The following is a 25,617-nucleotide window of genomic DNA, read 5'->3' as shown; positions in this document are numbered from 1 at the left end:
CATGGCAATACACAGCTTTATGAAAACACAGCCAGGGGACAGGGGTGTTAGCCTGCAAAGGAAGTAATAATCTCTACTTTGTGAAACAAATACACTGCAGTACCAAACATTCCCTCTGACACCACCTTCACATAAAGAGAGAAATGACAAGTGATTCCCCATGGACCTAACCAACACGTTTTCATGGCTAATGCAACCTAGGCCTGCTACAGTAACATGCCATAATACATAGGCTTTTCTAAACTAATACTTTTATACGTTTTGGTATAATCATTGACAATAATTGCTTTAAACTACGCCAGCTGGAACATATACCTTACACCAAAAGCATGGGAAATGAACACACTTTATAGTCAAACTCTACAAAAGAAAAGTACATGAGAAAAACTTTATTCTACAGCACATACTGTCCCCGTGCATAAAGAGTCTGTTTATTTGTTATCAGTCCCCTCCTCATAATGACACTATACCAATGCAATCTGAACACAAACACTGGGAAGAATCCACTTTCTAAGGACTCCTGCACAAATATATGTGTTGGAATTAGACGCTGCGCAGAGCACACTGCTTATTACAGGTAGCTTCCTTAATCAAACCTCCTGATTTAGATTGTCTTAATTCCCGGCTGTGGAACAGGATAACAGGATGAGATTGTGTATGTAATTGCATTGGAAGGAGAGGAGTGTATATCTGTCTGGTCCACAGAGGGCCGTGTGGATGTACTGCTACAGCTACATGATCCTTCCTCTAATCACAAATTGCCCTCAGAGTTTATTTCCTTCCACTGATATTAATCTCCTCCTCATGCACTGGCTGAGGTATCCTTCAGGAATTAAAGAGCACTCACACACGTGTTCCAATAAATTGTCGGAGGAACCAAGATGGATTACTTGTGCTGTGCTGGCGGATTCTCTCTTTGAAAAATGATATCAGCAGCAGTCTCTCACAGATAAAAAATAATCCCAGAGAGGAGAACATGGGACGTGGACAGGTAAAGAGGGTTTTGACCTAATCTCAGCAAACATCTTTAAATTCACTTTTGCTCCAGGTCAAGATTTATTTGGGTTAAGTCGATCAACTCTTTTTGCTTGAGCTTGTTTTACAACCCTTACAAGAAAGGGAACATGGGTTCAGCTAACTAGGTTTGGTACTGTTGTTTGAACTAGTGCAAATTATCAGAAACAGCTTGATCATTAAGGGTCAAATCAAATAACTAAGGTATCTGAGCACACCTCATGTTTATACATAAATATTCCACTGACATCAATTAACATGATTTAAGCAAAAATAGTTAATAGATGTTTTTGTTTATTGTAATAGTCTGTAAATATGACATCATCAGTGATCAATTTGATGTGTGTCTTATTTATTTACTTTTGGTGAATGAAATCATCAATACACATGAATCCTCTTTGCACTAGCACTGCACATCTTGATAGATCAAGCTAAGGTCAGCTGTTAAAACAAATTAAGACACGTTTAAGCAGTGATAAAAGCCTCAACATAATTTAGGGGAAAATCAAGGCTGCACAGGGGACTGTATGTGTGTGTTAGGTTTGTGGGTGTGTGTATGTGTGTCTGTGTTTGCATGTGCTCCTGTCAGTGCATCCATGCGTATGTGTGTGTGCCATTGAACATGTCTGTTTGTGCGTGTGTGTGTACTCCGGCAGAGCTGTAATCCTCGGCCTGCTCTCGTCCTCAGGTGGGAGGGCCATTCCCCTTCATGTGACATTCCCAGCCCTGCCAACATCAGACTGACTATGAAGAGGGAGGCTAACGCTAAATGAGCATGAGAACCATCAGCTGCCCACACAACCGATCAGGTGGTATGTCTCCCTTCAAAGTGAGGTAATGAGATAAGTTTATTTGGCTGCAGAACCTCTCAATCTTTCGCTCGGAACATGGTGTGGTGCAGGCACCTCCACAGAGATCCAGATCTCTCCTTTACCCAAGCAGATGTTCAATTAGAATCAATCAAGGAAATTACAGATGCGAAGTGACATTTAAACATAATAAACAATGTTTCTTAATAAGCACAACATTGGGGCAACTCTGAAATGAAGGAAAACGAACACAGTGAGCTGGGCCTCACATTCAGAATTGGTCATTTAATCATCCTCTTTATTAATAACACACCTGTTTTCACATGGCACTGTTTAATTTTAGGATTTCATAATGTAACTCTGGGCAACGTTTGATGAAAATCTCATTATTATCTTTTAAAAAGGGCAAGTGTGACACTTAATCATGTCTGAGAAATGACTGAGTGCAGGATCGTTGATACTAAGTCAATGTAAGTAAATGCATCACAAGCTTCCTCAGTGGACGCTAATAAAAATGTGCTGATACTGATACTGAGTGTGTCTGGCATAGCAGATGGGGTGTGTGAATTGGAGTTCACTCTGGCAGACATAATTTATGTGAGAGCCATCTCCATGTCCTCCTTCTTTGCAGGTAGAGATAGCGATGGGTCATAAGCACGGCTACATCTGAGGCCATCTCACTCCCGTCCTTGTCTCCCTCAATACGACAGAGGAGTCAACAGTCAACACCCTGATGCAGAAACCCCTGCTGTGCCTTATTTCCACCACTCAACACATTATCCACTCTACAGGGATGAAGGGAATATATTCGCAAGTAGAGCCCATTGTATGTTAAACACCCCCGGCCAGGCATCAAAGCCTGACAGCCATCAATTATGTGACCAAGAGAGAGTGGGAGGAAACAGCTGAAACTCAGACCAAGTCCTCAGACAGTCTAATCACAACACACTTCTTTAAAGTGAACAAAGCATTCAATATGACTTAGTCTGTACAGTCGGTAGGTAGAATAATTCCATCTGGCCTTTTATTTAAATGCCCAAGGGCTATATACAGTATAATAAAGGTCAATGTTATAAGAATAGATTTAAAGTGAAGCTAAATTATAAAAGAAGATGGTCTTCTCTGCATGATATCTTCTTGAAAGTGAACTTAATTGACTGTATCTCTCATTATTCCTTGATTTAATAAACCTGCCATATGTTATTCTTAACTGGCACTAACCTCCTTCCGTATACAACATCAAAACTAATATAGAGTCACAGAACAGATCTCACCATGGTAATACAACCCCCATACCAAAACACGCTGCTGTATATCTGTACCACCAAAACATCAGAAGTGTCCACTCACATATAAGTTTATGACTTCCACCTAAAACCTAGCAATTGAATCAAAGGACTAAAAGGCATTCTAAAATACAATACATGACCAAAGGTATATGGACACCTGCTCGTCGAACATCTCATTCCAAAGTCATGGGCATTAATATGGAGTTGGTCCCCCCTTTGCTGCTATAACAGCCTCCACTCTTCTGGGAAGGTTTTCCACTAGATGTTGGCATTAGTGAGGTCGGGCACTAATGTTGGGCGATTAGGCCTGGCTCACAGTCGGCGATCCAATTAATGTCAAAGGTGTTTAATGGGGTTGAGGTCAGGGCTCTGTGCAGGCCAGTCAAGTTCTTTCACACCGATTTTGACAAACCATTTCTGTATGGACCTCGCTTTGTGCATGGGGGCATTGTCATGCTGAAACAGGAAAGGGCCTTCCACAAACTGTTGCCACAAAGTTGGATATATATATTTTTTAAACAAATAATAATATTTAACTAGGCAAGTCACTGAAGAACAAATTCTTATTTACAATGACAACATACCCTGGCCAAACCCAGCCAATTGTGCGCCACCCTATGGGACTCTCAATCATGGCCAGATTGTGATACAACCTGGAATCGAACCAGGGTCTGTAGTGACGCCTCTTGCACTAAGATGCAGTGCCTTAGACTGCTGTGCCACTCGGGAGCACAGAAACTTCTAGAATGTCATTGTATCCTGTAGCATTAAGATTTCCCTTCACTGGAACTAAGGGGCCTAGCCCAAACCGTGAAAAACAGCCCCAGACCATTATTCCTCCTCCACCAAACCTTACAGTTAGCACTCTGCATTGGGGCAGGTAGCGTTCTCCTGGCCTCCGCCAAACCCAGATTCGTCCATCGGACTGCCAGATGCTGCAACGTGATTCATCACTCCAGAGAACGCATTTCTACTGCTCCAGAGTCCAATGACGGCGAGCTTTACACCACTCCAGCTGACGCTTGGCATTGCGCATGGTGATCTTAGGCTAGTGTTCGGCTGCTCGGCCATGGAAACCCATTTCATGAAGCTCCCGATGAACAGTTCTTGTGCTGACGTTACTTCCAGAGGCAGTTTGGAACTCGGTAGTGAGTGTTGCAACCGGGGACAGACGATTTTTATGCACTACGCGGTTCAGCACTCAGCGGTCCCGTTCTGTGAGCTTGTGTGGACTACCACTTCGCGGCTGAGCCGTTGTTGCTCCTAGACATTTCCACTTCACAATAACAGCACTTACAGTTGACTGGGGCAGCTCTAGCAGGGCAGAAATTTGACGAACTGACTTCTCCTATGACGGTGCCACGATGAAAGTTACTGAGCTCTTCAGTAAGGTCATTCTACTGCCAATGTTTGTCTATGAAGATTGCATGGCTGTGTGCCCGATTTTATACACCTGTCAGCAACAGGTGTGGCTGAAATAGCCGAATCCACTAATTTGAAGGGGTGTCCACATACTTTTGTATACAGTATATAGTGTATTTGTACAAGTGCCGCTGTCGCGTAAGATAACTCCAAACAGGCCTTTGAAAGACTGCCTTTAATTCAGAGAGAAAAGATGAGGAGAAAACAGAATGTCAGCACGTCCAGCGGGCAGGCGGGCAGGCAGGCGGGCGGGCAGACGGTGGCCACTCATACAGAGACAGTTGATTGTGTGGGTCTGGTGTGAGGGGCCAAAAATGGTTTTTCTCTCTCCTCCAATCCAGTTGTGACATATTGAAACGGGATGTTTTTATGCAGCGGTTCATTGCCTGACACGGCCCACTTATACAGCCCACTTATACACTCATCGACAAGACCCTGCTCTGCGTTCTCAGCTGCTTTGTTCCAGCTGATGTCATCTAAACCGGGTCCCTGCAGGGTTGTCTGGGAGAGATAAGACCCCCCCCCCCACCCCCCAACACCCACCTCTGCTGGTCTCCTGCAGAAAAAAAGGTTGCTGCTAAGAAGATGGATTACCCAGCTGGTGACACTGGCTCCCCTCCCTATAAAGGTTAAACAAAAAATAAAATAAAGCCACAGTGGAGCACTAACACAATTAAGCCAATTAATCTTGAACAAAAGGGGTTTACAACCCCCCCGCGTTTTTGATTATGCATGCTCTTGAGCAAGTATAGCGGCGAATTCCGCTCAAACCTTATTTAGATAAAACAATGTGATTATTAATTATTCTCAAGTGGAGTAATTGTGCAAATGGTATAGTTGATCTGGGACAGACAAATCAAGGCAGTGGTGGTCCACTCGATTGCATGGTGAACTAGTTTCACTTTACAATATGTTATGAATATTTAAGAGGGAGAGAGAGAGAGAGACATTTGAAATGTCTTTATTCTTTTGGAACTTTTATGTGTGTAATGTTTACTGTTAATTTTTGTATTGTTTATTTCACTTTTGTTTATCATCTATTTCACTTGGTTTGGCAATGTAAACATATGTTTCCCATGCCAATAAAACTCTTTGATTTTAATTGAATTCAGAGAGAGAGAGAGAGAGAGAGAGAGAGAGAGAGAGAGAGAGAGAGAGAGAGAGAGAGCAAAGTAGTGAGAGAGAGACTCCCCGGCAAACCAAAATTGGTTCTGTGAAAGTTCCCAGAACATTCGTTAAGTTGCGGCAAATGTTCTCATAACACAAAAATTGTCCAGTTGTGCTGATGATTATACAATGTTTGTATAAAACATTCGCCTGATGTTGCAATAACGTTCCCAAAACATATTTTGTCTGGTCTTTAAAGGTTCCCAGAATGCTTCATTGGTTTTTGGGAACAGTCTGATGGGAATATTGTGTTGACATCACAAAAGATAAACTGTCCAGTTGTGCAGATGATTATACAATTTATTTTAGGGTGCAAAAAACATACACCTTATGTCACAAGAACGTTCCCAGAAAACGTTTTTTTAAATGTTCTTTAAAAGTTCCTAAAAAGTGTATTTAGGTTGTGCGAACATTGTTGGGAGTTGTCTGGGATGTTGCAAGAATATTCTTGTGATATTCACAAATTGTACTTAAGAGGTTGTACATAACATTCCCACAATGTAGCACAATTTCCAAATAAGTCCGTTTTCATTCTAACATAATATTCCGTTGATGTTCACACAATATACATTTTACCTTGACTTGGAGGTCCTCAGAACATTTCAAGAACATTTAGAAAAAGTTTTACCTAATATTACCACAACATTCTCAGCATGCACATTTCTAGTTCCTTAAAGCATAGGAAATCAGATTGGAATAGGGCAGCAGGTAGCTTAGTGGTTAAGAGCATTGTGCCAGTAACGAAAGGTTGCTGGTTCTAATCCCCGAGCCAACTAGGTGAAAAATCTGTCGATGTGCCCTTGAGCAAGGCACTTAACCCTAATTGCTCCTGTAAGTCGCTCTGGATAAGAGCGTCTGCTAAATGACTAAAATGTAAACCCTGTTATATTTCTCTCCATATTTAATGGTAATTTGCATTTGAGGATTGTATTGTAGGCCCACTAAAAGGTGATATAGACTAACAACATTTAATTTAATTCATAGGACATTTGAACAGCATTTAATCATACAAACACAACCACATAAATATATATTTGTATCTATTTTTACCTCTATGGCAGACAAACACGCTCCCTTTAAATGCCTTAAAGTAAAAAATATTACAAATCCTTGGTTCTCTATAGAAATGTCAGATCTTGTAATGATAAGAAATTATACCCTGATGAAGACAGCTTGTCTGTCGAAACGTTAGTTATTAGGTTATTAAATTATTGCATCTGAGCTCCTAGAGTGTGCGGCTCTCCTTTTCTTTTTCAAGTGTTTTACTCCGTTAGCCAGCACCTCGCTTAAATAGGTGTGCGTTTCTTTCGCCTCTATAAAGAAATCAGGCCTGGGCCATGGCTAGAAAAACGAACTCTGTAGCTGATTGGCAGCTTGTCAGGCAATTGATAAATATATGCACTTCCTCAGTCAAGAAAGCTAAATCTAGCTACTTTCTAAGTTCTATCGCAGACTCTGCTGGTGATACGTCAAAATGTTGGAAAACAGTTAATACACTGAAGCATGGAAATTCCTCTCCTTGCCTAAGGAAATTGTATCAGACTGGCATCATCACTGAGAAAAATTAGATGTGATGCTTTTAATCAGTATTTTATCTCGGCAGGCTTTTTATTTGAAATAAATTGTGGTTTAATTGACCCTGGTCAGCCAGTCGACTGCCTGCTCCTTTCCCAGCCTCTAGTTGGCTCGATGGAAGTTCCGTCAACTTCTAGTGAATCTTTGTTTTATCTCAACAACTTTCTACTTGTGATGTGCTAGACGTATTGCGCAAGATCAATGTAAAAAAAATCCACTGGGGCTGATTTGCTTGATCCTTTCTTGCTGCAGCTTTCTGCTCCTCTGATTGCAGAATCTTTAAACACAGATTTTTTACCTTACAGTTATTTCTGGTACCGTCCTCAGGGTCTGGAAGGCGGCCCATATATTCTCCCTTCACAAAGTTAGTGACCCATTTGACTGAAATAATTATCACCTGATATCCAAACTCTCCAAAATTCTAGAACCCTGGATACATACGCAACTTAGATCATTTTTTACTACGGAATGTATTCTAAATGTACACCAGTCAAGTTTCAGACCAGGTCATAGCACCATCACTGCTACTTCTTTGGTTTTAAATGATGGTCTTAATTGTTTGGATAAGAAGAAACACTGTGTGGCCCTTATTTTGACCTATCTAAAGCCTTCGACACTGTGGATCACTCATTTAGTTATGTTTTTTTTTCATCAATTGGCATGTACCAGGCTGCGTGTAGCTAATTTTACAATTATTTAAAGTACAGAACACAGTGTGTATTTACTGATGGTGTTAAATCAGATTTTCTAGACATAACAAAGGGTGTCACACAGGGATCGTTTCTTGGTCCGGTTCTTTTCACTATTTACATGAACAATATCGGTTAATCTATATATATAAAAAAAAAAGGACATGTATGCTATTGCCCCCACAGCTGACCAGGGTCTGTCAGAGCTTCAATCTGCCTTTATTGCCCTGCAGAAAGCCTTTGTTGAACTGAAATTGGTAATTAATCCAGGTAAAACCAAGTGTGTGTTATTTTCCAACTCACGTAAAAATGTGTCTGATGATTTATGCCAACGTACAGTACCAGTCAAAAGTTTGGACATACCTACTCATTCAATGATTTTTCTTTCTTTTTACTATTTTCTACATTGTGGAATAATAGTGAAGACATCAAAACTATGAAATAACACATATGGAATAATGTAGTAAACAAAAACGTGTTAAACAAATCAAAATATATTTGAGATTTGAGATTCTTCAAATAGCCACCCTTTGCCTTGATGACAGCTTTGCACACTCTTGGCATTCTCTCAACCAGCTTCACCTGGAATGCTTTTACAACAGTCTTGAAGGAGTTCCCACATATGCTGAGCACTTGTTGGCTGCTTTTCCTTCAATCTGCGGTCCGACTCATCCCAAACCATCTCAATTGGGTTGAGGTCAGGGGATTTTGAAGGCTAGGTCATCTGATGCAGCACTCCATCACTCTCCTTCTTGGTAAAATAGCCCTTACACAGCCTGGATGTGTGCTGAGTCATTGTCCTGTTGATAGTTCCACTAAGCCCAAACCAGATGGGATGGAGTATCATTGTAGAATGCTGTGGTAGCCATGCTGGTTAAGTGTGCCTTGAATTCTAAATAAATCACAGACAGTGTCACCAGCAAAGCACCCCCACACCATAACACCTCCTCCTCCATGCTTTACGGTGGGAAATACACATGTGGAGATCATCCGTTCACTTCACAAAGACATGGCGGTTGGAACCAAATATCTCAAATTTGGACTCCAGACCAAACAACACATTTACACCGGTCTAATGTCCATTGCTCGTGTTTCTTGGCCCAAGGAGGTTTCTTCTTCTTATAGGTGTCCTTTAGTAGTGGTTTCTTTGCAGCAATTCGACCATGAAGGCCTGATTCACACAATCCCCTCTGAACAGTTGATGTTGATATGTGTCTGTTACTTGAACTCTGTGAAGCATTTATTTGGGCTGCAATTTCTGAGGCTGGTAACTCTAATGAACTTATCCTCTGCAGCAGAGGTAACTCTGGGTCTTCCATTCCTGTGGTGGTCCTCATGAGAGCTAGTTTCATCATAGCACTTGATGGTTTTTGCGACTGCACTTGAAGAAACTTTCAAAGTTCTTGAAATGTTCCGTATTGACTGACCTTCATGACTTAACGTAATGATGGACTGTTCTTTCTCTTTGATTATTTGAGCTGTTCCTGCCATAATATGGACTTGGTCTTTTACCAAATATGGCTATCTTCACAACACAACTCATTGGCTAAAACGCATTAAGAAGGAAAGAAATTCCACAAATTAACATTTAACAAGGCACACCTGTTAATTGAAATGCATTCCAGGTGACTACCTTATGAAGCTGGTTGAAATAATACCAAGAGTGTGCAAAGCTGCCATCAAGGCAAAGGGTGGCTATTTGAAGAATCTCAAATATAACATATATTTTGGTAACACTTTTTGGTAACTACATGATTCCATATGTGTTATTTCATAGTTTTGATATCTTCACTATTATTCTACAATGTAGAAAATAGTAAAAATAAAGAAAAACCCTGGAATGAGTAGGTGTGTCCAAACTTTTGAATGGTACTGTAGATACAGTGGCTTGTGAAAGTATTCACCCCCCTTGCCATTTTTCCTATTTTGTTACTTTACAACCTGGAATTAAAATTGATGTTTTGGGGGTTTGTATCATTTGATTTACACAACATGCCTACCACTTTGAAGACGTAAAATATTTTTTATTGTGAAACAAACAAGAAATAAGACAAAAAAACAGAAAACTTGTCAAGACTTTGTAGAGCCACCTTTTGCAGCAATTACAGATGCAAGTCTCTTTGGTTATGTCACTATAAGCTTGGCACATAGCGCCACTGGGATTTTTGCCCATTCTTCAAGGCAAAACTGCTCCAGCTCCTTCAATTTGGATGGGTTCTGCTGGTGTATAGCAATCCTTAAATCATACCACAGATTCTCAATTGGATTGAGGTCTGGGCTTTGACTAGGCCATTCCAAGACATTTAAATGTTTCCCCTTAAACAACTCAAGTGTTGCTTTAGCAGTATGCTTAGGGTCATTGTCCTGCTGGAAGGTGAACCTCCATCCCAGTCTCAAATCTCTGGAAGACTGAAACAGGTTTCCCTCAATAATTTCCCTGTATTTAGCGGCATCCATCATTCCTTCAATTCTGACCAGTTTCCCAGTCTCTGCCAATGAAAGACATCCCCACAGCATGATGCTGCCACCACCATGCTTCACTGTGGGGATGTAGTTCTCGGGGTGATGAGAGGTGTTGGGTTTGCGCCAGACATAGTGTTTTCTTTGATGGCCAAAAAACTCAATTTTAGTCTCATCTGCCCAGAGTGCCTTCTTCCATATGTTTGGGGAGTCTCCCACATGCCTTTTGGTGAACACCAAACATATTTTTTTATTTAAGCAATGGTTTTTTTCTGGACACTCTTCCATAAAGCCCAGCTCTATGGAGTGTACGGCTTAAAGTGGTCCTATGGACAGATACTCCAATCTCCGCTGTTGGGCTCTGAAGCTCCTTCAGGGTTATCTTTGGTCTCTTTGTTGCCTCTCTGATTAATGCCCTCCTTGCCTGGTCCATGAGTTTTGGTGGACAGCCCTCTCTTGGCAGGTTTGTTGTGGTGCCATATTCTTTCCATTTTTAAATAATGGATTTAATGGTGCTCTGTGGGATGTTCAAAGTTTCTGATCTTTTTTTAACCCCTTCTCCACAACTTTGTCCCTGACATGTTTGGAGAGCTCCTTGGTCTTCATGGTGCCGCTTGCTTGGTGGTGCCCCTTGCTTAGTGGTGTTGCAGACTCTGGGGCCTTTCAGAACAGGTGTATATATACTGAGATCATGTGACACTTAGACTGCACACAGGTGGACTTTATTTAACTAATTATGTGACTTCTGAAGGTAATTGGTTGCACCAGACCTTATTTAGGGGCTTCATAGCAAAGTGGGTGAATACGTATGCACGCACCAGTTTTCCATTATTGATTTTTTTGAAACAAGTTATTTTTTTAATTTCACTTAAACCAATTTGGACTATTTTGTTTATGTCCATTACATGAAATCCAAATAAATTACAGGTTATAATGCAACAAAATAGGAAAAACGCCAAGGAGGATGAATACTTTTGCGAGGCACTGTATGTATACTGTAATTGTTGTTTAATGGTGTGTTCATGTTCATCTGAGAAAGAGACTGTGGTCTCAGCATGACTTCATGTAATAAAGGTTAAAAATGAATACAAATAAAAGTTAACAATCTGACAAGGTTGGGTTGAACCTGCAATCTTCAGACCAGCAGCCAGATCATTAACACTCTGCACCACAAGGGGATAGCTGTTGTATTGCAGTTTTTCCTTCAGTCTATATAGATAGGGTAATATGGTCAATCACGACACAGAACACAGTTTCTGAGTTATTAAAATGTTATGTATCATAATTTTTCAGAATGCGTATTGCATGCATTTGTATGTGTTTTGATTGAAGTTGAGGAAAAGTCAAATTGTTTCGTATTCAGTTTGAAGGTTCTGAGCCTGTATTTAAGAAGCATATGAATACACATGATTACAAATTATTTAAATTAAGCTTTATAAATATCTATCCAACTAAAATCACATTTCATAAGTCTTTCAACATGTGATGAAGAAGAAAAAATCATAAAATGCAGTGTTACAAGTATAATAATAATTTGGTGGTTGCCTATATTTGTCCTATTTCACACATTATACACTCGTGGATTCAAACTGGTGACATTTCTGTTACATTTTACAGAGTGACTTACAGTTAGTGAGTGCATACATTTTCATACCGGCCCCCCGTGGGAAACGAACCCACAACCCTGGCGTTGCAAGTGCCATGCTCTACCAACTGAGCTACTGGGGACCGCTACAGCTACTGGTCCAACTCTCGACCCGCTAGGCTACCTACCAGAAATCCTGTTTGGAGGATTTCGTATTTCCTTCTTATACCCTCCTGATTCCGGGAATCTTCCAACCGGGATTTCGGGAAAATAATTCTGCAACCCTAGTCCTAGTTAACTATAAATTACCCTATCTATATAGATTGGAAACAAATACGTACTACCACAGCTATCCCCTGGTGGCACAGAGGCTTACTGAGCTGGCTGCAGGTCTGAGGATCGTATGTTCAAGATTTATGTTGTGCAGATTGTCAACATATAAAGTGTGACAAATATAGATGTTTGTATGATTAAATGCTACTCAATGTTTGTCTATATCATGTTGTAGTGGGTCTACAACACAATCCTCAAATGAGAGTTCACATTAAATCTGGAGAGGAGTATAATAGGCATGTATTCCCATATGCTTTAATAACTAGAATATTGTGATCATATTAGGTCAAACTTAAATATAAAGCATGAAACCCCTGAGAATCTGACTGCCGGAAGGTACAGTACTTATCACAGAAGGAGGCCGTTCCTTCATTTGCTAGAACAAAAGGTGTACCTACTTGTAAAATCGCAATGCTCGGCAACTTGACTTTGAGTCAATCAGAGAGCACGAACCTCCACGTGGAGGAGCCGACAGGAGTGACAAGAAAAAGGAAGGAAGTAGGCACTGTTTCCGGTCTAATCCACCCTTTTCATCACAATTGTTCTAATTAAAACAATAAAGCTGCATAATACATAAACTCAGCAAAAAAAGAAACGTCCTCTCACTGTCAACATCGTTTATTTTCAGCAAACTTTACATGTGTAAATACTTGTATGAACATAACAAGATTCAACAACTGAGACATAAACTGAACAAGTTCCACAGACATGTGACTAACAGAAATTGAATAATGTGTCCCTGAACAAAGGGGGGGGTCAAAATCAAAAGTAACAGTCAGTATCTGGTGTGGCACGCAGCTGCATTAAGTACTGCAGTGCATCTCCTCCTCATGGACTGCACCAGATTTGCCAGTTCTTGCTGTGAGATGTTACCCCACTCTTCCACCAAGGCACCTGCAAGTTCCCGGACATTTCTGGGGGAAATGGTCCCAGCCCTCACCATCCGATCCAACAGGTCCCAGACATGCTCAATGGGATTGAGATCCGGGCTCTTCGCTGGCCATTGCAGAACACTGACATTCCTGTCTTGCAGGACATCACGCACAGAACGAGAAGTATGGCTGGTGGCATTGTCATGCTGGAGGTACATGTCAGGATGAGCCTGCAGGAAGGGTACCACATGAGGGAGGAGGATGTCTTCCCTGTAACGAACAGCATTGAGATTGCCTGCAATGATAACAAGCTCAGTCCGATGATGCTGTGACACACCACCCCAGACCATGACAGACCCTCCACCTCCAAATCGATCCTGCACCAGAGTACAGGCCTCGGAGTAACGCTCTTTCCTTTGACGATAAATGTGAATCCGACCATCACCCCTGGTGAGACAAAACTGCAACTCGTCAGTGAAGAGCACTTTTTGCCAGTCCTGTCTGGTCCAGCGACGGTGGGTTTGTGCCCATAGGCGACGTTGTTGCCGGTGATGTCTGGTGAGGACCTGGCTTACAACAGGCCTACAAGCCCTCAGTCCAGCCTCTCTCAGCCTATTGCGGACAGTCTGAGCACTGATGGAGGGATTGTGCGTTCCTGGTGTAACTCGGGCAGTTGTTGTTGCCATCCTGTACCTGTCCCGCAGATGTGATGTTCAGATGTACCGATCCTGTGCAGGTGTTGTTACACGTGGTCTGCCACTGCGAGGATGATCAGGTGTCCGTCCTGTCTCCCTGTAGCGCTGTCTTAGGCGTCTCACAGTATGGACATTGCAATTTATTGCCCTGGCCACATCTGCAGTCCTCATGCCTCCTTGCAGCATGCTTACGGCACGTTCACGCAGATGAGCAGGGACCCTGGGCATCTTTCTTTTGGTGTTTTTCAGAGTCAGTAGAAAAGCCTCTTTAGAGTCCTACGTTTTCATAACTGTGACCTTAATTGCCTACCGTTTGTAAGCTGTTAGTGTCTTAACGACCGTTCCACAGGTGCATGTTCATTAATTGTTTATCGTTCATTGAACAAGCATGGGAAACAGTGTTTAAACCCTTTACGATGAAGATCTGTGAAGTTATTTGGATTTTTACGAAATATCTTTGAAAGACAGGGTCCTGAAAAAGGGACGTTTATTTTTTTGCTGAGTTTATTTTTCTAGAGCAATTATTTACATATTTTACATCTATCTAATGATTTGTGCTTGAAGAACATATTTTTTTGTTAGGTTTGATAATGTGCACTAGCTTATTAGTAAGCTAGCTAGCTAACGTTAGCTTGCTAACTGAGCAAGGCAGTCACACACACTTCATATGAAAAGAATAGGGTGGTAAGTGCAGCACAATGCACACAACACAAATACTTTGTTTTCTTTGAGCAATGGTTTTCTTTTGTGGCTAGTAACATTATAATTAAATCACAATGGATTTATTTCCATGAAACAGCTGCCTGTAGCTGGCTTCCGAAAGTCAATGCAGTGTCTTTACATTTACATTACCTAGCTAGCACAACAGCTAGCTAGCTAGCGAATGATGCTAACTATTTAGCTAACGTTAGCCAGGTTGCCAAAAACGCACATGCATTGCCAAACAACGCTCCCGCCACCTTCTGGTTTGGAGTATTTTAACAAGGCTGAGTGGTTTACAACATCAAGGTCTTTGCTGTGTGAACACAAAAGAGATTGACTGCCGACACTCTGTTCAGAGGTGCTAAGTACTGTTGGCAGGCAAATGTTTGACAATCCTACTGGTGTGCATGGTCTCCCGAATGGCGCAGTGGTCTAAGGCACTCTCTAGTAGCTGTGCCACTAGAGATCCTGGTTTGAGTCCAGGCTCTGTCGCAGCCGGCCGCGACCGGGAGACCCATGGGTGGCGCACAATTGGTCCAAGGTAGGGGAGGGTTTGGCCGGCAGGGATGTGGGATGTTTCCCATGGGGGGCCAGTATGAAAAAAAAACATTAAAAAAAACAAACATGTATGCATTCACTAACTTTAAGTCGCTCTGGATAAGAGCGTCTGCTAAATGACTAAAATGTGTCTGGAGACTGGCTAGGCTTTAACATTTTCGAAATGTTCTTGAAATATTCAGAGGATGTTTATTGTGTGAACATCAATGGAATAAAACAAATATGCTATGAACGTAATAAAAACATACTTTTTTAGGGAAATTGTGGAACATTGTGCAACATTGTGGGAATGTTCGGTGCAACCTCTTAAGTACAACGTGAATATCACAAGAAGATTCTTGCAACATCCCAGACAACTCTCTTAACTTAATTAAATGTTCTGGGAACCTTTAAAGAACTTAGACTAGGTGTTTTTGTCAACATTCTAACAACATTAAGGGAATGTCCTGTGCAACGAAACTTAAACATTGTATAAATGTCATCACAACTGAGCATATTTTGTGCTTGTAATCTCTTGTAATGTAACCACACTGTTCCCACAACCTAATTAAATGTTCTGGGAACCTTTAAAGAACTCAGAAAGGCTGTACTGTCAACACTATTGCAACATCAAAGGAATGTTTTGTGCATTATCTAAATGTCAGGACAACTGTAAAAATGTGGTGTTTTGTGAACCTTTCTCTTGTCATATCCCCACAATGTTCCCACAACCTAAATAAATGTTTTATGAACTTTTAAAGAATATCAAAAAATGTGTTCTGGGAACGTTCTTGTAACATTAGGTGAATGTTTTTTGCACCCTAAAATAATCCTTGTATAATCATCAGCACAACTGAACAGTTCATATTTTGTGATGTCCCCACAATGTTCCCACCAGACATTTTGGGAACCTTTAAACATACAAAATGTTTTCTGGGAATGTTCTTGCAACATAAGGCACATGTTTTATACAAACCATCAGCACCACTGGACATTTGTTGTGTTATGAGCACATTTGCCGCAACCTAACAAATGTTCTGGGAACTTTCACAGAACCAATTTTGGTTTGCTGGGAACATTTGAGTGAATGTGAAGAGAACATTCCAAGGATATTTCATTTTAAACATTTGTGGGAGAATAAAAAAACAAAAACATTATTGGAATGTTTTTGGGAAGTTATCATCCTAATTTTAGATAAAACCCTAACTAGAACTTAATGGGAATCTTAGTTAATGTTCTGGGAATGTTCCCGGTTTGCTGGGTCAGCACATTATATGCCTCACACATACTGTATTTACAGTTCCGTGAAAAGTAACATGGCAGGGTTCCACCTATTGACAATGCAGTCCAGCATCCTGACAAGATTTCATCCTGCACAATACAACCTGGGACAGATGCGAGCAAACTTGTGATCTGCACATTTTTATTTTTAATTACCTCTGTGTCAAAAGCATGCCAGGTGGTCTGCGCTGAATACCATTTACAAAGTAAAAGCATGACAATTTACTTTTAAAGTTATAAAAGGTCCAGGACTCCACTAGAATACAGATCTAGAGACATTGTAATATAATTTCCTCTATGAATAGCACATTATTTTGATAGATTGTGTTTATGACAGTAAGGGCACTGGTCCAGTTTAAATAATCCACTTTTGCCTTTGTTTCCTGCAAGTTCCCATCAGAACATTAAAATACCATACAGTATGTGAGTTCAGGTAGGCGTCCGCGCTACAGCAAACAAATACAGTATATCTCAACTATCTATCTACTTGTAACAAGCTCATAGTTACACAAAGAAGGGAACCAAACAAGGACCATCAGGGAAGAACAGGGGAACATGGCAACATCCATCCATTCAAGCGTAATAGAGCCACTGCTATTGAATTAATCATCCCATGGAAACATATACCAGTGTCACAGCAGTGCAAAATACCAAATCAATCAACAACAAAACTCTCCGTTCCAAACATATCCATACGCTACAAGCAGGACATTAAATCAAAATGATCAGTTACTGTAGCTCGGTGGATATCTGTGTTGGAAACCATGGAAAAGGATTCAAACTGTCAGTTCAAGAGGGGATGACAAAACAGTAGAATAGAAAAATACATATTTTATTAATAAAACTTGATGTGTTTCAGCAATCCAGCCTTGATCCGTCTGCTTGGAAGACAGCATCATGTACAGTGGGGGAAAAAAAGTATTTAGTCAGCCACCAATTGTGCAAGTTCTCCCACTTAAAAAGATGAGAGAGGCCTGTAATTTTCATCATAGGTACACGTCAACTATGACAGACAAAATGAGGAAAAAAATTCCAGAAAATCACATTGTAGGATTTTTAATGAATTTATTTGCAAATTATGGTGGAAAATAAGTATTTGGTCAATAACAAAAGTTTCTCAATACTTTGTTATATACCCTTTGTTGGCAATGACACAGGTCAAACGTTTTCTGTAAGTCTTCACAAGGTTTTCACACACTGTTGCTGGTATTTTGGCCCATTCCTCCATGCAGATCTCCTCTAGAGCAGTGATGTTTTGGGGCTGTCGCTGGGCAACACGGACTTTCAACTCCCTCCAAAGATTTTCTATGGGGTTGAGATCTGGAGACTGGCTAGGCCACTCCAGGACCTTGAAATGCTTCTTACGAAGCCACTCCTTCGTTGCCCGGGCGGTGTGTTTGGGATCATTGTCATGCTGAAAGACCCAGCCACGTTTCATCTTCAATGCCCTTGCTGATGGAAGGAGGTTTCACTCAAAATCTCACGATACATGGCCCCATTCATTCTTTCCTTTACACGGATCAGTCGTCCTAGTCCCTTTGCAGAAAAACAGCCCCAAAGCATGATGTTTCCACCCCCATGCTTCACAGTAGGTATGGTGTTCTTTGGATGCAACTCAGCATTCTTTGTTGATTTCTTCAAACCAAGCTGCTTACCTATTGCAGATTCAGTCTTCCCAGCCTGGTGCAGGTCTACAATTTTGTTTCTGGCTTCTCTTTAGTCTTGGCCATAGTGGAGTATGGAGTGTGACTGTTTGAGGTTGTGGACAGGTGTCTTTTATACTGATAACAAGTTCAAACAGGTGCCATTAATACAGGTAACGAGTGGAGGACAAAGGAGCCTCTTAAAGAAGAAGTTACAGGTCTGTGAGAGCCAGAAATCTTGCTTGTTTGTAGGTGACCAAATACTTATTTTCCACCATAATTTGCAAATAAATTCATTACAAATCCTACAATGTGATTTTCAGGATTTTTTTCTCTCAATTTGTCTGTCATAGTTGACGTGTACCTATGATGAAAATTACAGGCCTCTTTCATCTTTTTAAGTGGGAGAACTTGCACAATTGGTGGCTGACTAAATACTTTTTTTCCCCACTGTACGTAGGTATACAGTGTAACTGAAGGGCACCAGCAGCGTAACCACTATGCAAATGCAGGGCACTTTGTTTGACAAGCAACAACACCTCTTTGTGTATATGTAAACCATGACGAGACGTACCAGACACTGTGCACACAGTCCTGCTGTCAGAGTCGTGCCACCAGAGTGGTGCAGCCACTGTGTCACCTAATGGGTGACCCCTGTCTGGATCAGGACTGTCTGACTGACCCGACGCCACCCAGCCACACCCCTCACCCACACACACACCGCTCTCCTGTCACTGTTAGCAGGAGGCTGGCTTAACACTTTGTCCCAGAAAAGCGTGGATATATGTCAGCAGACAGTGACTGGTATGGTCACCCACAGAGGGCGAAAAGTGCTTGATTAGCACCCAGATTTTGCACAGCGAGTGGCATGTAGGGCGCCTCCAAGCACTGGCCAAGCCAATTTTACCTCCAGTCCTCACACTGGTTTTGTTTGTGCAGATATCTAAAGTGTGATTAAACCAGGGGTTATATGTCTGGGAGATGACTGGAATGAGTGGGAACCTTTACTGAATATAGGCCTACAGGAGTCTACATCGGATGCAGGTACTGTAGGTAAACAGACAGATATGATACTTCATATTTTCTCCAGATGCACTTTCAACCCAAAGCTGGAGATAAATGTTAACAGTCAAGGAGGGATTCTGTAACAGTGAGGAATAGAATCAATATGACCAGAGATATAATATAAAGTTACAAAGCCGGACCAGGTAAACATACAGTAATCATAGCCAGGGGTGTCTGGCATTAGCTCTTTATCAATACTACAACAACCGTTCCTCCAGGGTACCATACCTGAACAAATCCTACAGCAACCCTAGTGCTTAGGCAATCAACCCCTCCACACAGAGAGGGATCAGACAATAAAGAGAGAGATAGTTACATTACCTGTGGCTCTCTCGTAGAGCCTCGCTGCCCTTCCTCCAGGAGATCACGCCCCAGGGGGACATCTTGGGCCGGCACTCGATCAGCACGTCTCCTCCCTCCTTCACCATGGTGGGGCTCCTCAGCTGGTTCTGGGAGAAATCTGGGGCAACAGCTGAGACAAGATATGCATGTTAAAAACCCAACACTTTGCTGCCCTTTTACTTTCTTTTATCTAACTTTCAACATGTATTACATGAGCATAAAGACATGAGTTTATCCTGAAAACATGACCTGAACTTGGAAAACCTGAGGGCCTTAGTATAGTGGGCCCAGAGTCGTTCCTGGTGATGTCGCGTTGTCCAAAAGCCCCCAACATATACAGCAAGGGAAAATGAGACTCCCAATTGGCAAGGCCTAGAGATAGTCATTGGGAGTATCTCAATTGCATTTCTTTGACTCCTCGTGTCCTCTCTCCTTGCCTCCTTCTTAAAACCCAGAAGGTCAGAAGGGAGGGACCTCTGGCTTTCTCATCCAATGGGTTTGTGAAGGAGGTGAGGAGAGAGGACATGAGATAAGCAAATGCAATTGAGATTCTCCCATTGTCATTGGCCATTCAGTAGCTGAAGGAGGTCTCAGCCAGGGTAGAAAAGGCTAAAGGAGATGAATAAACTCCTCACTGCAGCTTATATGAATAGGCCAAGAGAGTCAAAGGCAGACATACTGAAAAAGCACAAAACTAAAATAATGACATTTATTATTATCTGTATAACCCCTAAATGGTTTAATAACAGTAGCTAAGCATGTATAAATCGTGGCTATTTTGAACACATCCTCACATGGCTGCTGGTTACTTCAAAGTGAGGCGTGTACTGTGTGCTTGATGTTGAGCAGAAATGTCAGGGAAGGTAGGAGAGTACTACACTGCACTCCTTAATTAACAGGGAATCATTTTCTCTGCTAAGAAAAACAAAGGAAAAATGTAATGTCCTTTAATTTTTCAGCTCGAATTAGTTCTATCATGATAATTTCCTTTTCACTCCTGGATCATCCCTCCCGTGCTTTTATAAAGCACTTCAATTAGTGCATTTCTGCCAGGGACTGTCAATTATGTTTTTACCTCCTCCACGTTCAATTTCACCTGAGCACTTTGGCTGTGTTGGATCTAATTCCAATCAATGACAAAACAATGATCAAGCGTGATGGGAGATGGGTTGGTGAGTGAGAGCTGGAGGCCAGCCCTGACAGGACTGACAGGGCATATGGGTGGGACTGGGGAGCACAGTGGCATGGCCATACATCAACAGCAGTCCAGTGCATTCATCTTGTAAAGAATGCTTTTTAATTAGGGGGAAATCACAGAGACGCAGGAGGTCACACTACAGTGGTAGGGAATGGAAAAATAAACGTAGCAATGACACTAAAACATGCACACAACAAACAAACATGTGCATACTGTACTACACCCTTAGAAAAAAAGGTGCTACCTTCGGCTGTCCCCATAGGAAAACCCTTTGAAGAACCCTTTTTGGTTCCAGGTAGAATCCTTTTGGGTTCCATGTAGAACCCTTTCTAGAACCCTTGTAGAACCCTTTCTACAGATGGTTCTACATGGAACCCAAAAGGGTTCTACCTGGAACCAAAAAGTGTTCAACCTGGAACCAAAAATAGTTATTCAAAGGGTTCTCCTATGGGGACAGCCGAAGAACCCCTTTGGATCCCTTTTTTCTAAGAGTGTACATACAATACATGTATGCAGGCAGTCAGGCAGGCACACCCACATACATCCAACCTTGTATTGCTTACCTATGACTCTGAGCTCTGCATTGGAGTAGACCTCCCCATGTTTGTTTCCAGCCACACATTGATACATTCCAATGTCGGACAGCGTCAGCTGGCTGATTGACAACGCTCCATTGGCAACTTGTATGCGCTCCTATGAACAGAGAGACAGAGACATGCCCTTTGATATACCTTATTCTGATTGCTCATTTACATAAAAGCATGCAGCCAATGTGCCAGTGAATTATAGTGTGGCAGTGACGGACGTGGCAATGAATCTAGGTTTTCATCACTAATGGAGGAGGGAAAGGGCTGGGTGGAAGGAGTCAGGCTACCAGAAAATGACCCTAATCAATCTGCATGTTTATGAGAGTAAAATAAAACCATGCCCTATGTATATCACTGGCTTCACCACTGGGCCAGTTTCCCCTTCAGCACAAGGATGTGAGGAATAGGAATATCTTAACATCAGACCTATACTGCATTGTGAAAATGGGTTTCCTGATAGGTATCCCCTATACATATTAAGTACTGTACACTGTTATGTACACCGCAGATCACACACTGTACTGGGCCACCATTGAATAGTAGATTCCTGCCCCCGTGGTGAAGAAGATATAGCTCTGTTGTGACTAGTCCATCAAAATAAACAGGCTTATTAGCCCAGATGGGCTTAATGCACTCAAACCCAGACACTTAGCTACTTTATCTTCAAGGAATTTAAGTACGAATATATATATTTATTTCCAGAACGGCATTATAACCGTTTTTAAGGAAGGGATTTTTGGCAGTGCACTTTGTGACATTTCTATTCTGCATTCTGCCATTAATCTCCTCTGTTTTCCAAAGGCTCACCCTTAATGTCATTAGAGCACATTTCCATAGGGGTGTCGGCTCGGCTCAGGTTTGGCACAGCCGTGACTCCAGGCAGTCTGAAGGGATTAAGGTACTGTCATATGAAAAGAGGAGCTGTCCTCATTGAAACATCAGTAGCTAATCCCGTGTTTGAGCAGGTTGCGTGGTGAATTTCCATAATGCTCAGTGGCTCATAGCTAGTTGGATGCACAGGGGCGAATGTGCCTGCTGGCAGGAGCGGCAGAATGGTGGTGGCGTATATCAGTCGGTGAGTAGAAATCACTCAGTTTACGGGCTGCTATTAATTAAGCATGACGTTCCTCTTACAACAGCAGTTTTCCATGCAGGGACCTTGGGGGACCATCTGCATGCCTTACGCTGAATGGAAATGATTGGCAATGTCATTGCCAACACAACCAGGTTACTTCACTTGAAATAGGACAGTATAAACAACAAGCCACTTGTTTCGATTAATGTCACAAACAAATGACTGTTATGGCGGTTTTTGAGATGCATTGAATTTCTCATTTTTGATTATCGTCCATTTCTGCAGGTATGAGAAATGCATTAACATTATTAACTATTCATAGCCTATTGTGTACCCATGCACTTTAGCGCCGGGCCAAACTTGGGAAGTTATTTGCTAAAATTAAGGTAATATCATAAGCCATTGCAGTCAGCTCATATGTCCAAATGAGCAGGACAAGCAGAAAAGGTCCCTATTGATTTACTGTAATGAATCACACGAAATGGTATATCTTCCCCTTTCCTGCCCTCCCTCCATGACTGACCTTTAGTTATCAGATTGATGAAGCTGCACTGGTTGGTGGTGACATTTCAAACAATGTAATACTTCTGCTTGATTAATCTATTTATACAAGTGCATTACTAATCCACCCATTTATGTCCATATTAAGGAAATCCTAGTCCATGAGAATGAACACATCGATGTGTCTCACCTTTTATCACAGATACACTCAGAGGCATCAGATACAGATGGTCCCCAAATCTGACCAGTCGAACTAGAAGTGTTAGAATTATATGGTACACTCTTTAGAAAAAAAGGTGCTATCTAGAACCTTAAAGGGTTCTTCGGCTGTCCCCATAGGAGAACCCTTTGCAGAACCCTTTTTAGTTGCAGGTTGAACCCCTTTGGTTCCAGGTAGAATCCTTTTGGGTTCCATGTAGAACCCTTTCTACAGAGGGTTGAACATGGAACACAAAAGGGTTCTACCTGGAACCAAAAATTGTTATCCTATGGGGACAGCCGAAGAACCCTTTTGTAAACCTTTTTTCTAAGAGTGTATGGAAATAAAAACAACTTTGAGTAAAATAATCCCTCAAACAGATGGGGGTAAATGTGTTACCTAATCTAATCCTTTCTATCACCAACTGATAAAACAATACAAACCATTCCAGCAGACCTTGTAAAGGTTTTTAATAAAATGTGATGCAATGACTAGACAGATTGTTAATTATGCACAGCTGAAGGCAACCCTAATCTGGCTTTATGGGGAAAGGAGAGAGACAGAGCCTGCTGCTGCTGTTTGGAGCATCGCCTCTGGTAACAATAAAACAGGCCTGCGTCTCACATTTCTACTGCATATATAACATTGAAGGAATGATCGATACCCTCTGTTTTGTTTGTGACCATTTTGTATAATGAAGAAAATTTACATAAAGTCTGTTTATTTATTTCGTCCAAGCTGTGCCTGAGTGCTCACCATCAATCTCCAGCAAATAACCTGGCCACGTACTGTAGCACAGGGGACCTGGCTCGCACCCATTGAGGTATATTGAATCATATTTCCACAAAGCCATAATGGATATTTCACTCTGACCACTGTACTTTTATGAGCTGAACAAATAACCTTGCAGTTGCAGTCTACACTGTACAGCAGGGTTCTTCAATTCCGGTCCTGGAGGGCCGAAACACTTCTGTTTTTTATTTCTACCTGGTAGTTAATTGCACTCACCTGGTGTCCCAGGTCTGAATTAGCCCCTGATTAGAAGGAGAGGATGAAAAACAGAGGTGTTTCGGCCCTCCAGGACCGGAATTGAAGAACCCTGCGGTACAGTATCTAGGAAGTGTTCAGCTCTCATTATTGTGCTCATGATGGGTAATCTGAGAGAGGCACGTGGCTATAGTACAGTAGGTATAAGATGCACGGTAGTCAATGTGTTTTTATAAAATGGGTTGTTTGGATCCTGGATGCTGATTGGTTGATAGGTGGGAGTTGTTGCATCACAATCCCTGCATTCCACAGGTAATGACCATGAACAGTTCCATTAGATTTATCAATGTGCATCCACTGTCCCACAGACCAGCCAGTCAATTTACTGTATAACTTAATCTCCCCTGGAAAAATACATCTAGACAATATTTCCCCATGCTACTAGCCTGCATTTGGTTTGGTAGAGGGGGGGTTAATATAAGCCTAGCTGTGTGCCTATCCGACCTGTGCAACATGTTGCAGTTATTTTTTTGCTATCTGCACCGTGCAATGTATATGAATGTGGCGATACTGACAGCTTCTTTGATCAAGGCGAACTAGCACCGCTAGTTTAAGACCATGCTTAGCCATTGTTCTCTCTCTTTCATCTGGTCTTAACAAGAGGTGGTCACAGTTGTTTTATACGGGTATCCTTGATTTATTTGGCGTGGGCTATGGCCAAACAGTAGCCTGTGTTGAGTTTGGTTAATAAACCGGGAATTCGTAAACTCAAACCTCTGTCTGGAGAATTGCTCATTTATGATCTAGCTAGGTCATTACAATATTTTGCTGTCATTTCAGCTGCTTGATGTAATTGTGTGTTAGCTTTAGTTGGCTGGCTAGCAAAGGAGAAGTAACGTTAGCTTAGCTATCCTCCATAGCTATATTATTGACTCGACAATCAGCTGGTTGTTGCCTATTTCTAAATTATTTATTAAATCATTATTTATTGAAGTTCTTGTCTCTCGTCATCATTGAACCTCTGCTAGCTAGCTACATGCCAATAATTTGTTTACATGGATTGAATAAAATGAACAACTGGGTCAAAACATGAGAATAGAATTAACAACTAGCCTGTTTTGTTAGCAACTTCAGAACCTCATCACTAACAACTGTCGTTATTGTTTTTCATGAAAATATGTTGTTAATATTTTTTTTAACATGCTGACAACCATTTTATAAAAGCAATAATGCCCTTGAACCGCCTTGAGCCTAAGAAAGAACAGCCCTTATCGTGAGCTATCACACGATAATCCCCAGGTTCTCATGCGTTATTGCTCAAATAACTGGCTAGCTACAGTAGATCTAGGATGCACAATAGTCAGTATGTTTATAAGGCGCTGGCTACAGCATATCTAGGATGTGTTTAGGATGATGTTAGTGTGTTTATAAGGGGCTCTCCTCCCTTTTCTCTGTTGGTGGTACAGGAGTAATGACTGCACTCTGGGAAGAGAGATTTTTCCAGAAGATTACGACGCTCTAAAACCAGCATAAAATTGTTTGCAGTTTGGTCTCTTAACAAACCAGAGCCAAGTAGACACTTTCAGGATA

General features: G+C 41.5%; 1 protein-coding gene across 2 annotated transcripts in view; it reads right to left on the bottom strand.

Moving 5' to 3' along the window:
* Positions 1-25,617, bottom strand: part of LOC121574819 (contactin-4-like) — a 231,649-nt gene that overhangs the window by 32,282 nt on the left and 173,750 nt on the right. For both annotated transcript variants that reach the window (XM_041887421.2, XM_041887422.2), the window contains exons 10-11: positions 21,242-21,371; positions 19,460-19,610 (exon numbers count right to left, since the gene is read on the bottom strand). In XM_041887421.2, the coding sequence (XP_041743355.1) occupies positions 19,460-19,610; positions 21,242-21,371 (281 nt within the window). The remainder of the gene's footprint in view (positions 1-19,459; positions 19,611-21,241; positions 21,372-25,617) is intronic.

This window comes from Coregonus clupeaformis, chromosome 10 (genome assembly GCF_020615455.1).
Source record: "Coregonus clupeaformis isolate EN_2021a chromosome 10, ASM2061545v1, whole genome shotgun sequence".
Taxonomy (NCBI): Eukaryota; Metazoa; Chordata; class Actinopteri; order Salmoniformes; family Salmonidae; genus Coregonus; species Coregonus clupeaformis.
This window is presented reverse-complemented; position numbering and strand designations above follow the sequence as displayed.